Source organism: Chrysochloris asiatica, unplaced genomic scaffold (assembly GCF_000296735.1).
Source record: "Chrysochloris asiatica unplaced genomic scaffold, ChrAsi1.0 scaffold00013, whole genome shotgun sequence".
In the NCBI taxonomy this organism is placed as follows: domain Eukaryota; kingdom Metazoa; phylum Chordata; class Mammalia; order Afrosoricida; family Chrysochloridae; genus Chrysochloris; species Chrysochloris asiatica.
Window position 1 is genome coordinate 13,535,702 of NW_006408531.1, and position 19,188 is coordinate 13,554,889.

Sequence of the window (19,188 nt, forward strand, 5' to 3'; positions counted from 1 at the left end):
GAGCGCCCCTATGCACAACAGAAGGAAACAGTGCAGGGTCGCCAAAGTGGCTAGAATGCGTGCAAAGGCAGACATGGGCATTTGGGCAGAGAAAAGAGAACAGACCTCACATGACTGGTTGCTTCATACATCGCTGCCTTGATGGTCAGCTGCTGAAATAATAATTCAAGATGGTTTTTCTCCCAAGAGTAAGAGAGTGTTCTTGGCCTATCCAATTTTGTTTACCTTGTGGGGTTTTGCACCGACCATTTCACTGTTGGTGTTAGGTGCCCTCGAGTAGGGTCTGACTCATAGTGGCCCTATGTAGGATTTCCGAGGAGCGGCTGGTGGGTTTGAATAGCCTACCTTGCGGTTCAGACCGAACTTGAGGTCCTATGGTTATTCTGTGGTGTCACACCAGGACTCTAGATGCCTAGATAATGAAGTTTAAACCCCAAACCCAGTGCCCTGGACTGATTCCAATTCCTAGTGAATTATGGTGTGGCGCTGAACCTCAAGGTCGGTTTGAACCTCAAGGTCGGCGGTTCAAGTTCACCAGCTGCTCCTCGGAACCCCTATACAGGGTCGCTATGGGTCGGAACCGACTGGCACTAACAACAACAAAATCTTTAGGGAAACCAAGCAGACGGCCTCTACTTTTCCCGCAGAGCGGCTGGTGGGTTCTAATCGTTTACCGAATGCTTAACCCACTACGCCAGCAGCGCATCGTGGATGATAGTCTCTAGGGCAAAATAGTGTGACCCACTTAGGTCCAAAGATAAAAGTCTGCAACCTCAGGGCACTGCAGAAACAGGAACAAGAGTCTCCGGAAAGTAACCTTTCGTAACCACAGCCTTCCGGAATCTGTCCCGCGGCCCCAGGCTTGCCGGGACGGGTTCCTCAGGGTTCCAGTCTTCATGCCCTATAGCCCTTCCTTCCCGCTCTCACCTCACTTTCTCGCCCCGTCTCCACCCTCTGGCTCCCAGGACTCGCCCAGTCCCCACCCTCTCGCCCCCGCCGTCCTACCCACGCCTCGACTCCCACCCAACGACTGGATTTCTTGGCCTAGTCCACGTCATCCGGCTCTCCAAGATCGCCCCGCCCACACCCACGCCCACAGCTAGTCCCAGGTCCCCGCCCCTGCTTTCCGCTTTCTCTGCTGCCGAGGTCCTGTTCTAGCCGTCGGTATGCGCCCCGCCTCCACGCCTGCGCCCCGCCTTCACGCCTGCGCCCCGCCTCCACGCCTGCGCCTCACGTGACTACCTATGCCTTGCCCCACTGAGTAGAGCTGCCGACTGAGGAAGTGACGTGAGGCCGCGGGGCTCCGGCTGTCGCTCCGGGCCGCACCCGATGTGGGTCAGGGAGGCATGGCTCTTTTCATCCTTCTTCTCTTTGTCCTAGTCGTGCAGGCCCGGAATAGTACTATTATGGGCACCGCGGAACCGGAGCCGTCCTCGGGTATTGTTTCGCAGCGACACCGCAGCCCTGAAGGTAGGGGAGGGACTGCGGAGGAGCTGCCCGGGCCGGGCGGAGCCCAGTGGTTTGCGGCCCCGCGCAGGGGGCTGCGGGGAAACGATGGGGTGGGGGTCTTAGCGCCTCTCACACTGCTGTTGTTAAGTGCTGTCGAGTCGGTTCCGACCCATAGAAACCCTTTATAGGGTTTCCAAGGACCGATAATTCCCTTTATTTCTCCTCTTTCGTTGTGGTCAAAAAAGCAACAAGAGCGCTTCTCGGTGCCTTCTTTTTTTTTCATTCCGTTTTAAATGTGGTAGATTCCTGCTTAGCATCTGTACGCCGTTTGCGCAGCTCATGGTTTAAATACTCTGCTTAGGGTGGACCCAAATACTTGGGTGGTTGTTATTAAGTGCAGGCGAGTCGGTTCTTACTCATAGCGACCCTGTATAGGGTTTCCCAGGAGCAGATGGTGGGTTTGAATCACTGATCTTACAGTTCAAGCCTACCTTGTGGTCCAGCACTTATCCTACAGCGCCATACCAATATTTTACTAGAAGTTTTTTCAGTAGCTGAGAATTTGTAAGTGGCAACAATCTGTCGCCCCTGCGCTTTAGTTAAGTCTGGATATAATGAGATATGAGCATTCCCTCATCTGTGTCTCTTTGCATAGCTGAGTTCCTCGGAGCTTTTCCTGGAGTGCCCTCTAGCTCACATTCCTTAGGAAAGTAATGCGGAGACAAAGCTTTCTAATCTCAATGGGATCCTCAGTGGGAGAGTCACTGAAATCAGTAAACCGCTTCTGCAGGAAGGATAAACCTATTGTGGGCCATCGCCTTTGATCTTGAATGTCTCCAATGTTATCCAGCTAAGGGATTGAGTCAGAGACCACTAACTCCCTAACTGCCTGGTGGTAAACCCTGATGTATGACTCCTCCAAGAGCTCTTTTCAGTTGTGCCCCAGAGCCCAAGTTCATAATCACTCCACAAATTGCCGTTTTCTAGGAGCCCTCGTGTGGCGCTGTAGTGTTAACACTGGATGGTGGTGGTGGTTATGTGCTGTGGAGTCCGTACAGACTCATAGCAACCCTGCATAGGGTTTCCAAGGCTGTAAATCTTTATGGGAGCAGAAAGCCTCATCTTTCTCCCTCTCCCTTTGAACCTCTGGTAGTTTCGAACTGCTGACCCTGAGGTTAGCAGCTTGATTCATAACCACTACGCACTGGATAGCTAACCGCAAGGTTGGTGGTTCAAGCCCACCTGCTTGTCTTTGGGAATCTTATACAGAGTTGCTATGATTGGAACCCATTCACTGGCACTTTACAACAACAAAAGGGCAAGAGTCTTGGTGTGGCGCTGTAAGATAAGCATGACTGTTAACTGCAAGGTAAGTGGTTCAAACCCACCAACTGCTCCAAAGAAATCTGTACAGGGTTGCTATGAGAAGTAACTAACTCTGGCACTTAATAACAATAACAGGGCAATCAAGTTCGTCATCCTTTGGGGCAATTGCAATACATTGTGCAGAGAGCTAGGTGCCTGGCTGTATCCAGGGGAGTCCAGAACAGCTTCACAGAAATGATGATCTCACTGTTGGAACTGAAGGTAGAGAGAGGTTCTTGTGTGCAGAGGCAGAGGTGTGAAAAACGGGTGGCGGTTGTTTTGTGCTGGAGAGTTGGTTCCGACTCATAGTGACCCTGTACAGGGTTTCTGGGGCTGTAAATCTTTCTCCCACTAAATTGTTAGTAGTTTCGAACTGCTGACCCTGAGATTAGCAGCCTACCTCTTGTACCCACTACGCAACCAAAAAGCTCCTTGAAATACGAGTAGCATGTCGAATAAGTTAGTAGTTAAGTGTTTTGTTTTAGAATGTATGTATGAAGATACAAGGGGACATAGGTGGAGAAGTGATTGGATGATTGTTCTCAGTGCCATTGAGTCAGTTCTAACTCATAGCTACCCTGTGCAGTGGTTCCAAGGGGCAGCTGGTGGGTTTGAACCACCAATCTTGTGGATTGCAATCCAGTACTTACCCTGCAGTGCCACATCAAACACACTTTGTTGTGTCTGACAACAAGGGGTTGAAACATACCTTTGGCTAACTTAAGCAAAAAGAGGAATTTATTGGCTCACAGAAGTAAACAGAAAGATAAGATGGTTCTCAGGAAGCTGGTACCAGGCTTTCAAGCTGCCAGGCACCTGCTTTCTGATTTCTTATTCTGGGTTTTGCCATCTTTCCCTTCACAATTCAACTTCGTTCATGCTAACAAAATCTCAGGGGAAGTCTCTGATTTGTCTGGTTTGGGTCAGATGCCAGGTCACATGGGGAGAGCACTGTTGAGGGGCTGGGGATGGAGGAATTCCCAGAAGAAGAGGGATATAATGTTGTGAGACAGGTGCTGAGCCAGCAAAATAAGACATCCTCTATCTCTTGCTGGAGTCAGTGGACAGCCATTTGAACATTTTATGCACTATTAGTTTGCAATTTGGAAAGTCCCTGCATATTACAAAATAGCTTGAGGAGAGACCAGTTAGGAGAAGGAATCACTGAGGTGATAGTTCAAAGGGAGAGGAGAAGACAGTTGCAGGGACCATTTAGATGGCAGGGTCAACAGGACTTGGGGATGGAGACGATGACTGGGCTTCCTGACTTGGCATCTTGGTGGGCCTCAGTTGGGAGAGTGAGTAGGCAAGATTGGTTACATAATTGGTGAGGGCCCTGCTTTAAAAATGTATAAAGAATTTTAGGAAGGTCATGACAGCATTAAACCAAACCCAGGATCCTGTGTGGCTGTATGAATTGCACACTCCAAGCCAGCCCTGGGAGTAGCATCGCCTGCCTGCCTGCCTCCCAGGGAAAGTCTACTGCGGTCTAATACAGCATTTTAAAAACACAGAAGTGTCAGATATCCTGCTCCCCTCACCAACATGGCTTGTCCAGTGCATTTCTCTAGATTTTGTTTTAAAGTTAGTGTAAAATGCAAAGTCTACAGAGAATAAGAGGAAAACCCCAAAAGATAATAGCCTGCTTCTAACTCTTGCTTAGCTTCCCCCTCTCATCAGTTCCTGGTACTTAATGCATGCTTAGTGTGCTAACTCTTTATTATTGCTGGGTTTGACTCTGGTTGGAAGTCTATCTTCAGTAAGAGACCTGGTCACAATGGAAGCAGGCAAGGGTATATCGATACTCTGTGGGAAATCTAAGTGGTGGGAACTGTAGCTTATCATGGACTTTATTATCCCTTTAGTGACTTGATCCTCACTCCCTGTCATCATGTCTATTCTGACTCATAGCGGCACTGTATAGGGTTTCCAAGTCTGTAAATCTTTACAGGAGCAGAAAGCCTAGTCTTTCTCCCATGGAAATGCTAGTGGTTCTAACCTTTTAGAAGATGTTGTTTGGTGCCTTCATGTGGTCATCAGATTCCAAAGAACAGCTGGTAGGTTTGAACTGCCCAACTTGTGGTTCGCAGTCCTGTGCTTATCCTACAGCATCATAGCCCGGGTCTAATTTAAGGGGAGTTTCCCCAAGTTGTGGCCTGCATCCTTCCAACAAAAAAATGAGAAGATCCCCACCTAGATAGATGGACACAGTGGCAGTCACACTGGGCTCAAGCATAGCAGTTGTGAGGTTGGTACAGGACTAGGCACTGTTTTGTTCTATTGAGTCAGTTGGTACCAACTGGCCAACTGGGCGGCACCTGATAACCCCACCAACCCCTAGAGCTGATATCATTAATACAGACTTTTAGTTCCTAAATTAAAGTCTCTCATGGGGTATTTATTATACCATAATTAAGATACGGTAATAAATAAATTCTGAAAAAAAAATATACAAAAGCCTTGATTTGTTATTTTTCACTTTATTTAGTCTGGGTTTTTCATACGCACTCTCATTTTGCAGTGTGGAAAGAATCCGTGTGAAAATACCCAGGTTCCTGCATCTTTTCTGTGAGGAAGATGTTGGATCTGCTTTCTGAGAGTTCATTCAGAAAAGGATTCCAGTGCTTTAGTTTACAGCATTTGTTTTTAAGTTCCAGTCTTAGCCGACTTGGAATCTACAAAAACAATTTATAATGGGTCCCTTTACCCTTTCTTTGCTACACTTCTCAGTTTGTCTGCCCCAGAGGGAAACAGATTGTCAGATGATGTCTACAGAGTGCTCCCAGCTGGTATAGTGGCCTCTGTTCTGCTGTAGTCAAATCAGTGGTGAACTCCTCTGCCTAACCCTCTTTCAGTGACACACAGGCAGCCCTTACACATCCCCATGCAGAAGAAACTGCAGTCTGGAGGTGTCTATTTGCTTGACTCTCCTTGAGCCCTACCTTCACTAACAGTTATTGCAGAGCTGTTCTGACTCCTGTTTCCTGGCCTTTTGTGATGTTCCCATTTCTCCTTCTTGTCCTGCACCCTTCCTCTCATTTCTTATCTTCCTTTAGTTTATTAACTTCTCTAGGAAACAATGGACTCTATCAGAGTTCTCTTGTCTCTCTGCATGGCATTTAAGAGTGTTGGAAAGTGTTCTTTCTTGTGTTTGATTTATTAAATACTCAGCTATTAGTTCTACTGGGGTTCTGGGAAGCAAATCTTAAATAGCTACAATTTACTGTGGGTAGTATGTAGAAAAAATGCACCAAGGAATTCTGCGGTCATTGCCAAATGGGTTATGAGTTCCAGAAAACCACCATTTTGGACACTTTCAAAAGATGGGGAAAATCTACAAACTGATTTGATGAGCTACTAGTTGACAGAGAATTTCCAGAGGTTTAAGCCAGATTCAGAAGAGGCCGTGGAACGAGGGATATCATTGCTGATGTCCGAAGGATCTTGGCTGAAAGCAGAGAATATCAGAAAGATGTTTACCTGTGCTTTATTGACTACGCCAAAGGCTTTCGAGTGTGGATCATGACAAGCTATGGACAACAGTGAGAAGTATGAGTATTCCGAAACACTTAATTTTGCTCATGAGGAATCTGTACCTAGACCAAGAGGCAGTTGTTTGAACAGAACATGGAAACACTGAATGGTTTAAAATTAAGAAAGGTGTGTGACAAGGTTGTATTCTTTCACCATACTTATTCAACCTGTATGCTGAGCAAATAATCCGAGAAGCTGGGTTATATGAAGAAAAACGTGGCATCAGGATTGGAGAAAGACTCATTAACAACCTGCAATATGCAGATGATACAACCTTGTTTGCTGAAAGTGAAGACGACTTAAAACATTTACTGATGAAGATCAAAGAGCACAGCCTTCAGTTGTGGATTACATCTCAATATAAAGAAAACAAAAATCCTCACCACTGGATCAGTAAACAACATTCTTATCAATGGAGAAAAGATTGAAGTTGTCAAGGACTTCATTCTTCTTGGATCAACTATCAACACTCATGGAAGCAGCAGTCAAGAGATCAAACTATGTATTGCATTAAGCAGATCTGCTGCACAAGACCTTTATAAAGTGTTGAAGAGCAAAGATGTCAGCTTGAGGACTAAGGTGCACCTGACCCAAGCCATGGTGTTTTTAATAACCTCATATGCGTGCGAAAGCTGTACTGTGAATAAGGAAGACCGTGGAAGAATTGATGCCTTTGAGTTATGGTATTGGAGGAGAATATTGAAAGTGCCATGGGCTGACGAACCAATAGATCCATTTTGGAAGAAGTGCAGCCAGAGTGCTCCTTGGAGGCCAAGATGACCAAACTGGCCAACCTACTGGAAGAAGTTCTCATTTGTGCCCTTCCCAAAGAGAGGTGACCCAATGGAATGCGGAAATCATCGAACAACATCACTAATATTACATGCAAGTCAAATTTTGCTGCAGATAATTCAAAAACGGCTACAATAATACATCAACAGGGAACTCCTAGTAACTCAAGCTGGATTCAGAAGAGGATGTGGAACTAGTGATATCATTGCTGATGTCAGATGACTCTTGGTTAAAAGTAGAGAATACCAGAAATATATTTACTTGTGTTTTACTTGACTATGCAAAGGCCTTTGACTGTGTGGCTCATGACAAGCTATGCATAACATTGTGAATAATGGTTATTCCTGAAACCTGATTGTGCTTCGAGGAACCTGTACACAGACGAAGAGGAAATTGTTTAAACAAAATGAGGGCATACTGAATAGCTTAAAATCCAAATTTTCTGGCACCTCCAGTTCTGTTTGTTGAAAGATTTCAATAGGCATTCCACTAATTCCTGGAGGCATGGTTTTTCACCAGTACCTTCAGTGTAGTCTGGTCCTCCTCCCCCAGTACCATAGGTTCTTGATCCTTTGCTTCATCTTAGAATGATGGAGCATTGACTGCTTATTTTCCATACAGTGCCGCTGTGTGTATACGTTCCACCTTCTTTTCTGTATCATTTAATTGTCCATGGAACCCTTCATATTGCAAGTCTAGGCTTGACTTTTTTTCTTCAGTTCTTTCAGCTTAAGAAATGCTGAACATATCTTCCCTTTTGGTTTTCTAACTCCAAGTCTTTACACATTTCATTATAATGTTTCACTTTGTCTTCTCGAGCTGTCCATTGAAATTTTCTGTTCAGCATTTTATTCCCTCATTTCCTCCACTTGCTGTAGTATCTCTATGCTGGTGAGCAAGTCTTTTCTGATACCCATTTTAGTCTTTTTCCTTTCATTTTTTTTAAATGACATTTTGCTTTCTTCCAGTATGATATTCTTGATGTCATCCCACAACTCTTTTGGTCTTCTGTCATTTCTGTCTAATTCATCAAATCTTTAATTGAGATGACCTCTAAATTCAGGTGTTATATGTTCAAGGTCATATTTTGGCTCTCATGGACTTGTTTTAATTTTCTTCAGCTTCAGCCGGAACTTGCATATGAGCAGTTGATAGTCTGTTCCACAGTCTGCCCCTAGTCTTGTTTTGCCTGATGATATATGGAGCTTTTCCAACATCTCTTCCCACAGATGAAGTCAGTTTGATTTCTGTGTATTCCACCTGGTAAGGTATAGGTGTATAGATGTTTTTTGTGTTATTTAAGAAAGCTATTTGCAACGAATAAGTCATTAGTCTTTTTAAAATTCTGTCAGCAACCTCCAGCATTATTTCTATCACCAAGGTCATACTTTTCCAACTACTGACCTTCTAACTACTGATATTCCAATCACTAGTAATTATTAGTATATATTGATTATATGTGTGATCAATTTCAGAATGAAGAAGGTGGTAGAATTTTTCAATTTCATTATCTCTGGCTTTAGTGGTTGATGCATAAATTTGAATAATAGTGATGTTAACCTATCACAGATAGAACTGTACTTCATGATAGATCTTGAAATGTTCTTTTTGATGATGAATGTGACCCCATTCTTTTTCAATTTGTCCTTCCCAACATAGTAAACCATATGATTGTCAGATTCAGAATGGCCAATATCAGTCCACTTCAGCTCACTAATACGTATGATAGCAATCTTCATGTGTTCTATTTTATTTTTGACAACTTCTAATTTTCTAGATTCATACTTTGTACTTTCCTATTGCAATGATTCATGGATGTTTGCTTCTGTTCCACTTCCTCTTTATTTGTGCCCCATCAGCGAATGAGGTCCTGAAAGTTTTACTCCATGTGTATGATCATGGTCAACTGTATTTTGCAGAGGCAGCTTTTCCTGAGTCAGATTATGAGTGCCTTCCAACCTCCGGGACTCATCTTCTAGAACTATATCTGACAATATTCTGGTACTGTTCATAATGCTTTCATCTTCTGGCACTATATCTGACAGTGGTATACTGCTAGTTATAAGATTTTCGTGGTCAAACATTCAGAAGGACTTTGCCTCTCCTTCTTCATTTGTCTTAGTCTGGAAGCTCCACTGAAACTTGTCCACCATGGGTGAACCTTCATCTTGTTGTTAAGCGCCATCAAGTTGGTTCCAACTCATGGTGACCCTGTGTATAGGGTTTCCCAGGAGCAGTTTGTGGATTTGAACCACTGACGTTGCAGTCGGGTGCCACACCAGGTGAAACCGCTGGTATTTAAAATGCCAGTGGCATAGCTTCCAGCATCACAGCAACATCCAAGCCACAACAGTGTGACAAATTGACAAATGGTAGAATTTAAACTTAAGCTTATAATATACTAAACATTAATGAAAAAAATTATTTGTGTGTATTTATCATGTGATTTTTGGAAAAGACAACAAAGGCAAATGTCTGATAACCACATGGTTTCTCCTCTAGTAACACTAAAACCACAGGCTTACATCCTTTGGTGTAAATATTCAAAAGTGTTTTATTTACTCTAGTGGAAAATTCTGTCGACTGAAATTTCTCCCAACCTCTAGTCTGCCTTGATTGCTTTGAAAGCTATTGTCTAGGTGAACCTTGCCAATCTTTGACTTAACTTATGGGCACATAGTTTAGTTTACATTGAAAAATAATTTAGCACAAGCCATTGTTGTTTGTAGTTTTAGAATGTTTGATTCAGTAACCCCTTCTCAGTATATTTCATTGGGTAATTTGTTATGCAGATTGCTTTTTGCCCTTTCCTTAAATATGTTGTTGTTGTTAGGTGCCATGGAGTCAGTACCAATTTATAGAGACCTTATGCACAGCAGAACGAAACACTTCCCGATCCTGGGCCAATCTCATTATCGTTGCCACACTTGAGCTCATTGATGCTTCCACTTTGCCAATCCATCTTTCTGGGAGTCTTCCTCTTTTTCTCTGACCCTCCACCCTACCAAACATGATATCCTTCTCCATTTCAAATTAAGTATATGCAGTTATCAGATTATTCCTTTTGGGAATAATTGGAAAGAGGAGCTTAAAATGAAGTTAAGAGTTTGTAGTTACATGAAAACTGTAGGAAAAGGGATGTTTGTTTATAGTGGCAGAAAGAAGCTTGAAAGTGCCACTTGGTATCTTCTTGTTTCTTTAAGTGAAATGTCAGGTAACAAAAAGAAACGAGGCCCTCTAATGTCTTAAAACTTCAGCCTCTCCAGCTGTAAAACATGCTAATATTACGTAAGGAATGGCTTCTAGGGGATCTTCAAATCCATTAGGAACTTTCTTAGTGTCAGTTATATTTCTTTCTTAGTTGTTTGTGAAATTACATTTGTATGTGCAATTATTATTTGATACTAGTGTCTACTCAGTGGCATTTAACAAAAACAGTGTTAAATTGAACTCGATGAAAAAGTGGCTTTTATTTCTATCTAGACTGTGGATTGCAAACTATTTTAGACTAGGTTATTTCAGGAAGTGCAGGTACAAACATACCATAGAAAAACAAATCCTATAAGGAAGCCTGTTGCCTGCATATGACTATGGAAACACTACCAAACAAAAAGAGGCGAGCCAGGGCAAAATCTGGCAAGCAGAGTGTTTTCTGGTTTACTTGTAAGGAAGCTGCTGAGAGAACCAAGGTAGATGATAGCTAACAACAGCTATCAGCAGTGCTATATTGTGTGCCCTCCAGTCTGTTCTGACTCATCGTGAACCCTATAGGGTTTCCAAGATTGGCAGGTGAGTTGGAACTATCGACCTTGAGCTTATCAATGCAGTGCTTATCTTTAACACCACACCAGGATTCATCAGCAGTGTTACAGGAAGCAGAATTAGAAAAACTACAGGTGTTTGTACATTGACTAAAGAAAAGGCAAAAGCAAACAGTTGGATCTCCTTGCTTGAAACACAGTTACAACCTTTTGGCACAAATTGCTACACCTCTTTTGTAAATAATGCAGATTGTAAGCATTTTAGCAGTAACCTAAGCTATTCATTAAGGGGGAGCTCTGCGAACCACAAGGTCAGCAATTCGAAACTGCCAGCTGCTCCGCGGGAGAAAGAAGAGGCTTTCTGCTCCCGTATAGATTTACAGCCTCGGAAACCCTGTTCAGGGTTGCTGTGGGTCAGAACCGACTCGACGGTAACAACAACAACAAGCTATTCATTGGGGAGAAAGCCATGAATTACATTATTTTACCATAATAAAGTTTTTTCTTCTGAATCCCAGGGGGCAACACTAATATTATGAACATAGAAAGCAAGGCTTCTCAACCTAATCACTGTTGGCGTTTGGGACGGGATAATTCTTTATCTGGATCCTCTGGTGTAAATGTTCAAGTGTTTCTCCCTGACCTCTACTCTGGGGACAACACCGCCTCCTGCTTAGAACCACCAACATAATGGAAGACATAATCAGAAAAAAAAGAAAAGCAATAGAAATTATCCACGCAGGCAACACATATATTAAACAATTATAAATTGAGTAATGTACCACTTTTGGCTCAAATATTGACATTTTAGTTGCCTTTCTTACATTTGTATCTGTGAGGGTAAGTCAAAAGGTATCTGTATTATGGTAGTAGAATTTAATCAGCTTTTAAAAGAGACAAATACATTATTTTGCAGTGTAATCTCTTTGCTTTTCAGCACATTTTTTTCCATCTGTCAATAAGCCTTCATATTCCCTTATTAAATGTTTGAGGCTCAGCTGCCAGCTATGAATGCACTACTGTCTTCTCTTCTGCATCATAGGTGAATCTTCATCTTCAGAAGGCTCTTTCAAGGGGACCAAACAGGTGAAAATCCTATGGAGCAAGATCAGGACTAAGTAGAGGATGCTTTAACACTTCAAAATGAAGTTTCTGTAGAGTGTTAACAGTGTGGGCAGAGGTGTGTGGATGTGCGTTGTCATCTAAGATCACAGGCCCTTGGATAGCCATCCTCTGCATTTAATCCCAAATTCAGTCTTTAGCTCTTCAGTGAGTACCTCACTATAACAAACACTGCTGACTGTTGAACTTTTATCCTGATAGTGTTCTAGTACTGGCTGTTGATAATTTCAGAAAATTCTAAGCATCAATTTTCCATCTCATGCTAGAGTTTTGAATTTAGTGATTGCAACTGTTTCCATTCCATACCCTGCCGTTTACTCTCAGACTCGTAGTGATGCATCTATGTCTCGTCACCAGTAACAATTTTTTTTTTTTACTTTTTAGTGTTAAAAAGTTAAAAAATTTAATTGAGTGAAGGTTTGCAGAGCGGATAATTAGTTTTACACTCAATAAATCATATACCTTGCTTCATTATATGGTTGCAATCCCCGCCATGCACCAACAGCATTTACCTCTATTCAATCCCAACTATTGCAGTCCTCCCTGCGTCTCTCCAGTAACAACTTTTTTTTTTTTAAAGAAACTTTTACCTGCCATCGAGTATCAGTCCACATTTTGTTTGTAGCTCTCCAAACGCTTCTGTTTATGCTCTTCTGTGAGTTGTTTCAGTACCCATCTTGTGTAAACTTTTCAAAACCCAAGTCTGTAGTAGATTATTTTAGAGGCAGAGCCATGGCTGATTTGCCACACAATCCACTGTCACTTGTCTATTTCACAGAATCATTGCACATACACGCTCAATGTTATTTTTGACTGTACCATGTATTTTATTTTCCCCCCAAAAAATGAACTATTTTTTCAACAAAATTTTTTAAATCACTTAATTTAAATCATTATTTGTTATTCTAGAAAGTACTACTTTTCTTCAAAGATGCATATTTGACTAGCATGGATGTTTCATAATATTTTCTAATGTTAATACTAGTTTCTTACTAATATCCACTTTACTTTTTGAATCTCTTATTCTAGTGCCTGTGCCAACGAAGGTTAAAATTGAGTCCTATAACATAAATCCTGTTGTTTATTGGGAATATCAGCACACGGTGCCAGCCCCTGTTTTCACTGTGGAGGTAAAGAACTATAAGTAAGTATTAGTGTTGTTTCCTTTGTGTTCTGTTTCTTTTTGGCTCCTGGCACATCCCATAATGCTCAGTGTGTGTTCCCATCATCCTCCCTTGTCAGAGGGCATAACTTTTCAGAACTGCTTATAACCATCCAGAAGTGCTAGCGGTACAAACTCATTCCTTCAGAGTTGTTTTTGGTGTTAAGTGTTGTTGAATCAGTTCTGATACATAGCAACCCTGTATAGGGTTTCAAAGCAACAACTGGTGGGTTTGAACCACCAACCTTGTGGTTAACAATCCAGTGGTTATCCTACAGCGCCAAACCATTACTGCCTCCTGTGTGTATTTTTCTTCCTGTTCATACTGAGGTAGAGGAGTATCACATATTTCTAAGGTTTTAAGGCATGTTTAATAAAACTGACAATTCAATACAGAAAGTAATGTTGTCTACATTATGAGTAGTTGTTGTTATGTTGTTGTTAAGTCCTGTCAAATCAGTCCCAGCTAATAGTGGTTTCCAAGGACCAGCTGGTGGGTTTGAACCACCAACCTTGCAGTCAGCAGTCCAGTGCTTATTCTGCAGCGCCACACTAGAAGTATACTTTATGAGTACGAGAGTATGAAGGTAAAAACTTCAAATGTTTTTTAGGGCAAATTTTAGGTTTGTGTTGTTGTTGTTAAGTGTCGTCGAGTTGATTCTGATGCTAGCGACCCTGTGTAGGGTTTCCAAGGAGTAGCTGGTGAGCTTGAATAAACAACTTTAAGTTTGTGTACCTTGTTTAATTTTATAATTAGCTTACACTTATTTGTGCAAAAGGAATCTAGAGTTTAACAACTCAAGATTTTTTGAACTAGGTGTTTAGAATAAATTTTTAATTAGGGATGTCATGTGGTTTATATAAGTCTTGCTTTTTTTTTTTCCAATTGATTATCTTTGTTGTAAAGGAGCTCTGATAGCATAGTGGTTACGAAATAGGGCTGTTAACCTCAGGGTCAGCAGTTCTAAACTACCTGCTGTTCCATGGGAGAAAGAGGAGGCTGTCTGCTCCCATAAAGATTTACAGCCGCGGAAACCCTGTACAGGGTCGCTATGAGTTGGAACCGACTCCACGGCACATAACAATAACAAACAACATCTTTGTTGTAAAGGAATTGGCAGTACTTCTAACCAAAGATCTTCTCCATCCTATTTTTATTTGGCTCTTTATGTAAGGTGTATACTGCAAATGAAAAGCAGACCACAGAGAAGATTCAAGTTAATCTGTTAACCTTTAAAAGTTACCTTTGTGTTTTGTTATCTTTCCTCATTTTAGGGATGGGGTATGGATTCCTGCTTGTCAGAATATTTCTCTTCATCAGTGTAATATTTTTGAAAAAGTTTATGATCCATCAGAATCTGTTTGGGTCAGAGTTAAAGCTAGAGTTGGACAAAAAGAATCTGCCTATGTGGAGACAAAAGGTTTTGTTGTATGCGAACAAGGTGAGTAAAATGTAACATGTGTAAACTTTAGATTTGGAAATATTTATATAGGTCTTCTGTATATGTTTACTTTTATTAGCAGTTGCTAAAAATTACTAAAATGCCCAAGAAGCTTTTGGAGGATCAGTGTCTTCTGTTTCTTCCAAGCTAAACACAACAGGGCTAAGAGGCAGCCATTATGTTGCCCCCTCTAAGCTGTTGTATTTCCACCCCATGGATCCAAACCCATCCACCTGTACGCTGGCACCATCTTCACTTGTCATTCACTTCTAAGGTATACTTGTAGACTTTAGAGGTTGGCACTTAATCCTCTTCTCTAGCTTAAGTCCTTTGAATGCCTGAGGATATTTTAATACCAACTTAATATCTTAAAAAATGTTTACTTCCTTAATTTCTCCAACCCCAGTATTTTCAGCTCTTCGCTCTTCACTTTTCCAGCATCTCATTGTTACCAGAGTGAAGTACATACTACCCAATGTTTCTTATCACCTCCAATTCCAGAATCTTCTCCTACATGACTATGACATTCTGCCTTGGAGTTCTCAAACCCTGACTCCAGGCTAGAAGAAAACTTCTAGTCACTTTGTTGTTGATAGGTTCTGTGGAGTCGGTTTTGACTCATAGTAACCCTATGGCAGACCATGGCAATTTCAGTATTCTTCCCCAAATGCATTGATTCTTCTGTGGTCTTGCCTAGCTCGGGTCAGGTGCACCTAAATACTCATATTGACAGGTTTGCTATTAACATTCTGAAGAGGTCTTTTGCAGTGGATCTGCCTAATACAGTAAGCCATTTGACTGTTGTTTCTGAGTGTTGATTGTAGATCTGAGCAAAATGAAGTCTTTGACATTCCATCTTTTCTTCATTTATCATGTTATATATATCTGTCCAGTTGTGAGGATTTTCATTTTATTTACATTGAGGTGAAACCCACACTAAAGGCTATAGTATTTGACCTTCATCACTATTTCAAGTGTTCTGCATTTCCAGCAAAGGAGTTCTGGTAGCGTAGTGGTTACGAGTCAAGCTGCTAACCTCAAGTAAGCAGTTCAAAACTACCAGCGGTTCTGCATCAGAAAGGTGAGGCTTTCTGCTCTCATAAAGATTTACAGGCTCAGAAACCCTATCCAGGGTCACTATGAGTCAGAACCAACTCCCTGGCACATAACCATCAACAACCATCATTTCCAGCAAGCAAGGTAGTCTCTTTGCATTATCACAGTAGTTAATGAGTCTCCAATCCTGAAGCCTCATTCTTCTTCACATAATCCAGTTTCTCACATTATTTGTTCAACATACAAGATTCAGTAAGTTTGGTGAAGAGATAGAACTTCGGCACAGACCTTTCCAATTCTAAATCATTTCAGCATTTCCTTATTCTGTTCTAACAGCTACCTTTTGTTCTATGTACAGGTTCCACATGAGCATAATTAAGTGTTCTAAAATTCCTGTTCTTCTCAATATTATCTGTAGTTTGTGATGATCCACACAGGCAAAAGCCTTTGCACAATCAATGAAGCACTAGTAAACATCATTCTAGTATACTCTTGCTTTTAGCCACTGACATCAGCAGTGATATCCCTAGCTTCATGTTGTTTTCTGAATTCTGGCCGTACTGGTGCAGCCATTTTCAAATTATTTTCACCAAAATTGTACTTGCTTGTAATATCAATGATACTGATCGATGACTTCCACATTCCACTGTGTCACCTTTCTTTAGAATGGGTACAAATATGGATCTCTTGCAATTGGTTGACCCATTTGGTCACTTTCTACCAGATTTGTTGGCATAAGTGAGTGAGTGCCTCCAGCACAGCATCAGTATGTTAAAACATTTCACTTGATATTCCATCACTTCCTGGAGACTTGCCTTTCACTAATACCATCATTGCAGCTTGGACTTCTTCCTTCATTACCATCAGTTCTTTATCATATGGTACCGCTTGAAATGACTGAGCATCAACCAATGCTTTTTGGTCCAGTGACTATGTTACTGTAATCCTTCCATCTTTGGTGCTTCCTACATCATTCAGTATTTTACCATAGAATCCTTCAACATAGCAAGTCGAGGCTTGATTTTTCTCTTCAGCTCATTCACCTTGAGAAATGAGGAGCATGTTTCTTCCCTCTTGGTTTTCTCACTGAAATCTTTGCACATTTCATTATAATAGTTGACTTGTGGCCTAACGTGGTCTATTCAGGAGAATGTTCCATGTGTACTAGAAAAGAATGCATATTGTGCTTTGTTGGGTTGAGTTATTATTATTATTGTTGTTAAGTGCTGTCAAGTTGGTTTTGTTTTATAACAACCGTGTATAGGATTTTTGAGGCGTGACTGGTGAATTTGAACGACTGACATTGCAATTCAAACCGACTTTGTGATCCAGTGCATTATCCCAAAGCGCCATGCCAGGACTTAAACACTGTTAATGTAGAATTGTCTGTTTCTTTCTTCAGTTCTATTAGAGTTTGATGTATGTATTTTGGTGGTCTTTCATGAGGAGCATGGGTATTTATTATGCTTATGCCCTCTTGTTCAACTGACCCTTTAATCGTGAGTTAATGCCCTTCTTTGTCTCTTATGCTGCTTTTTGCCTTAAAGTTTATTTTATTAGCGATTAATATTGCTACTCCTGCTTGTTCTTTATTGCAATTAACTTGGTATGTTTTTTCCATCCTTTAATTCTTGGTCTGTTTTTATCTTTGTGTGTATGGTGTGTCTCTTGTAGACAGCAAGGATCCTATTTTCTTATCTGTTGTGTTACTCTGCTCTTCACTGGTGGCATTTAGTCCGTTGACATTCAGTGTAATTATGGATAGGTATGAATTAACTGCTGTCATTATGCTGTTTGTTTTTTATGTTGCTGCTGTATTTTTGTTCTGTGTGCTTTCCTGTACTGAGTTCATTATTTTGTGTATGCTTTTTGTTGTCAATTTCTTTATAGTTTTAATGTTTCCAAAATCTTCTTAGATTTTTGCTTTGATACGGAGATATATTAAGTTTCTTTGGGATTACCTGTACTTTATTAATTTCTTCCTCATATTAAAACAGTCTGTTTTATCCTGAAATCTACCTGACCTCATCACTAATTCAATTTAATCACTGTTACTATACTTTTCCCTTGTTTGGCTTTGTAGTTGTCCTGGTCATAGACTGACTCCCCAAACCCTTAATTTCATTCTTGTGGTTTTGTTCTGCTCAGGCCTCTTCCATATCTGGACTGAGTTATGGGTGGTATTGCAACATATGTCAGTCTCTGGTTGTTGTCTGTTCTTGTTGGTCCTCAGTCCAAAGAACTCCCTTTAATATGTTTTGAAGTGCTGGCTTGGCTTTTACAAAATCTCTCAATTTCTGTTTATGCTGAAAAGTTCTGATTTTGCCAACATATTTTATTGGTAGCTTTGCTGAGTATATTAATTTTGTTTGGCAATTTATTTCTTTCAGTATTTTGTATATGTCTCCCCATTGCCTTCTTGCCTGCATGGTTTCTGCTGAGAAATCAGAGCTTAATCTCATTGGTTTTCCTTTGTAGGTACCATTTCTTTTTATCCTAGCTGCTTTCAGGATTCTTCCCTTGTCTTTGATATTGTAGAGTTTGATTATAATATGTCTTAGTGATTTCCTTTTGGCATTTATCTTTCTTTTTTGTTCAATTTCTTGAATGCTTATCTTTTCATCCTTCAAGATGTTAGGGAAATTTTCTTCCAGCAGCTTTTTGACTACCTCTTCTGTGATCTTCTTTGTCCCTTCCTGTCTGGAATTCCAGGCACCCGGAGGTTATTCCACTTCATGTTATCTCACATGAGTCTTAGGCTTTCTTCAGATTTTTTTCATTCTTTTTTCTGTCTTAGCAGTACTGAGAGATTTATCTTCAAGGTCATGACTTCTGGCTTCCATCCCTTCAATTGTACTCCTTTGCCCTTTCAGTGTATTGTCCATTTCTGATTTTTAGTATTGATCATCTAGACCTTTTTTACAGATTGTGTATTGTCTCCAATGCTATATCTATTTTGTTCTTGACTTCTTCCTTATTTTCTTCCTCCTTTCTGTGGAACATTTGGATGCACTTCGATAGCATTCTACCACAAAAATCAGACCTAGCTATTCATCATTTCAATACATTTCTTTGATGCTTAAGACCTTGCTGATAAGCTAATAGTAATCCATTCTTCACATTTACTGAGCATATACTTTGTGCCAGACAGGTCTTTTTTAATTTTCTACTTTTTTGTTTTGTTTTCCCTTTAAAAAGTAAAAATTATGAAAAATTTTTAAGCATTCAGACAAGAAAATGTTATAATGACACCATATAATTAAAAATAAGGTTTAATAATTTGTAAATATTTTATCATATCTGCTTCATCAATCTTTTCTACAGAAATACATTTTTCCTAATTGTTCCAAAGCTATTTTTTATAGCTGATATGTTCAAACCAAATTTCAGTCAGAGATTATATATGTTGCATCTGGTCTTTGGTCTTTAGTGTTTAATGTATCAGATCTGTTCTTCAGATCTCTAAATTCAGGTGGGATAAATTCAAGGTCATATTTTGGCTCTC

General features: G+C 40.8%; 1 protein-coding gene across 1 annotated transcript in view; it reads left to right on the forward strand.

Annotated features, from left to right (window-relative positions):
• The first annotated feature begins 1,346 nt into the window (after positions 1 to 1,346).
• Positions 1,347 to 19,188, forward strand: part of IFNGR1 (interferon gamma receptor 1) — a 27,135-nt gene continuing 9,293 nt past the window's right edge. The window contains exons 1-3 of the mRNA XM_006834711.1: positions 1,347 to 1,470; positions 13,053 to 13,167; positions 14,461 to 14,627. Of these exons, the coding sequence (XP_006834774.1) occupies positions 1,347 to 1,470; positions 13,053 to 13,167; positions 14,461 to 14,627 (406 nt within the window). The remainder of the gene's footprint in view (positions 1,471 to 13,052; positions 13,168 to 14,460; positions 14,628 to 19,188) is intronic.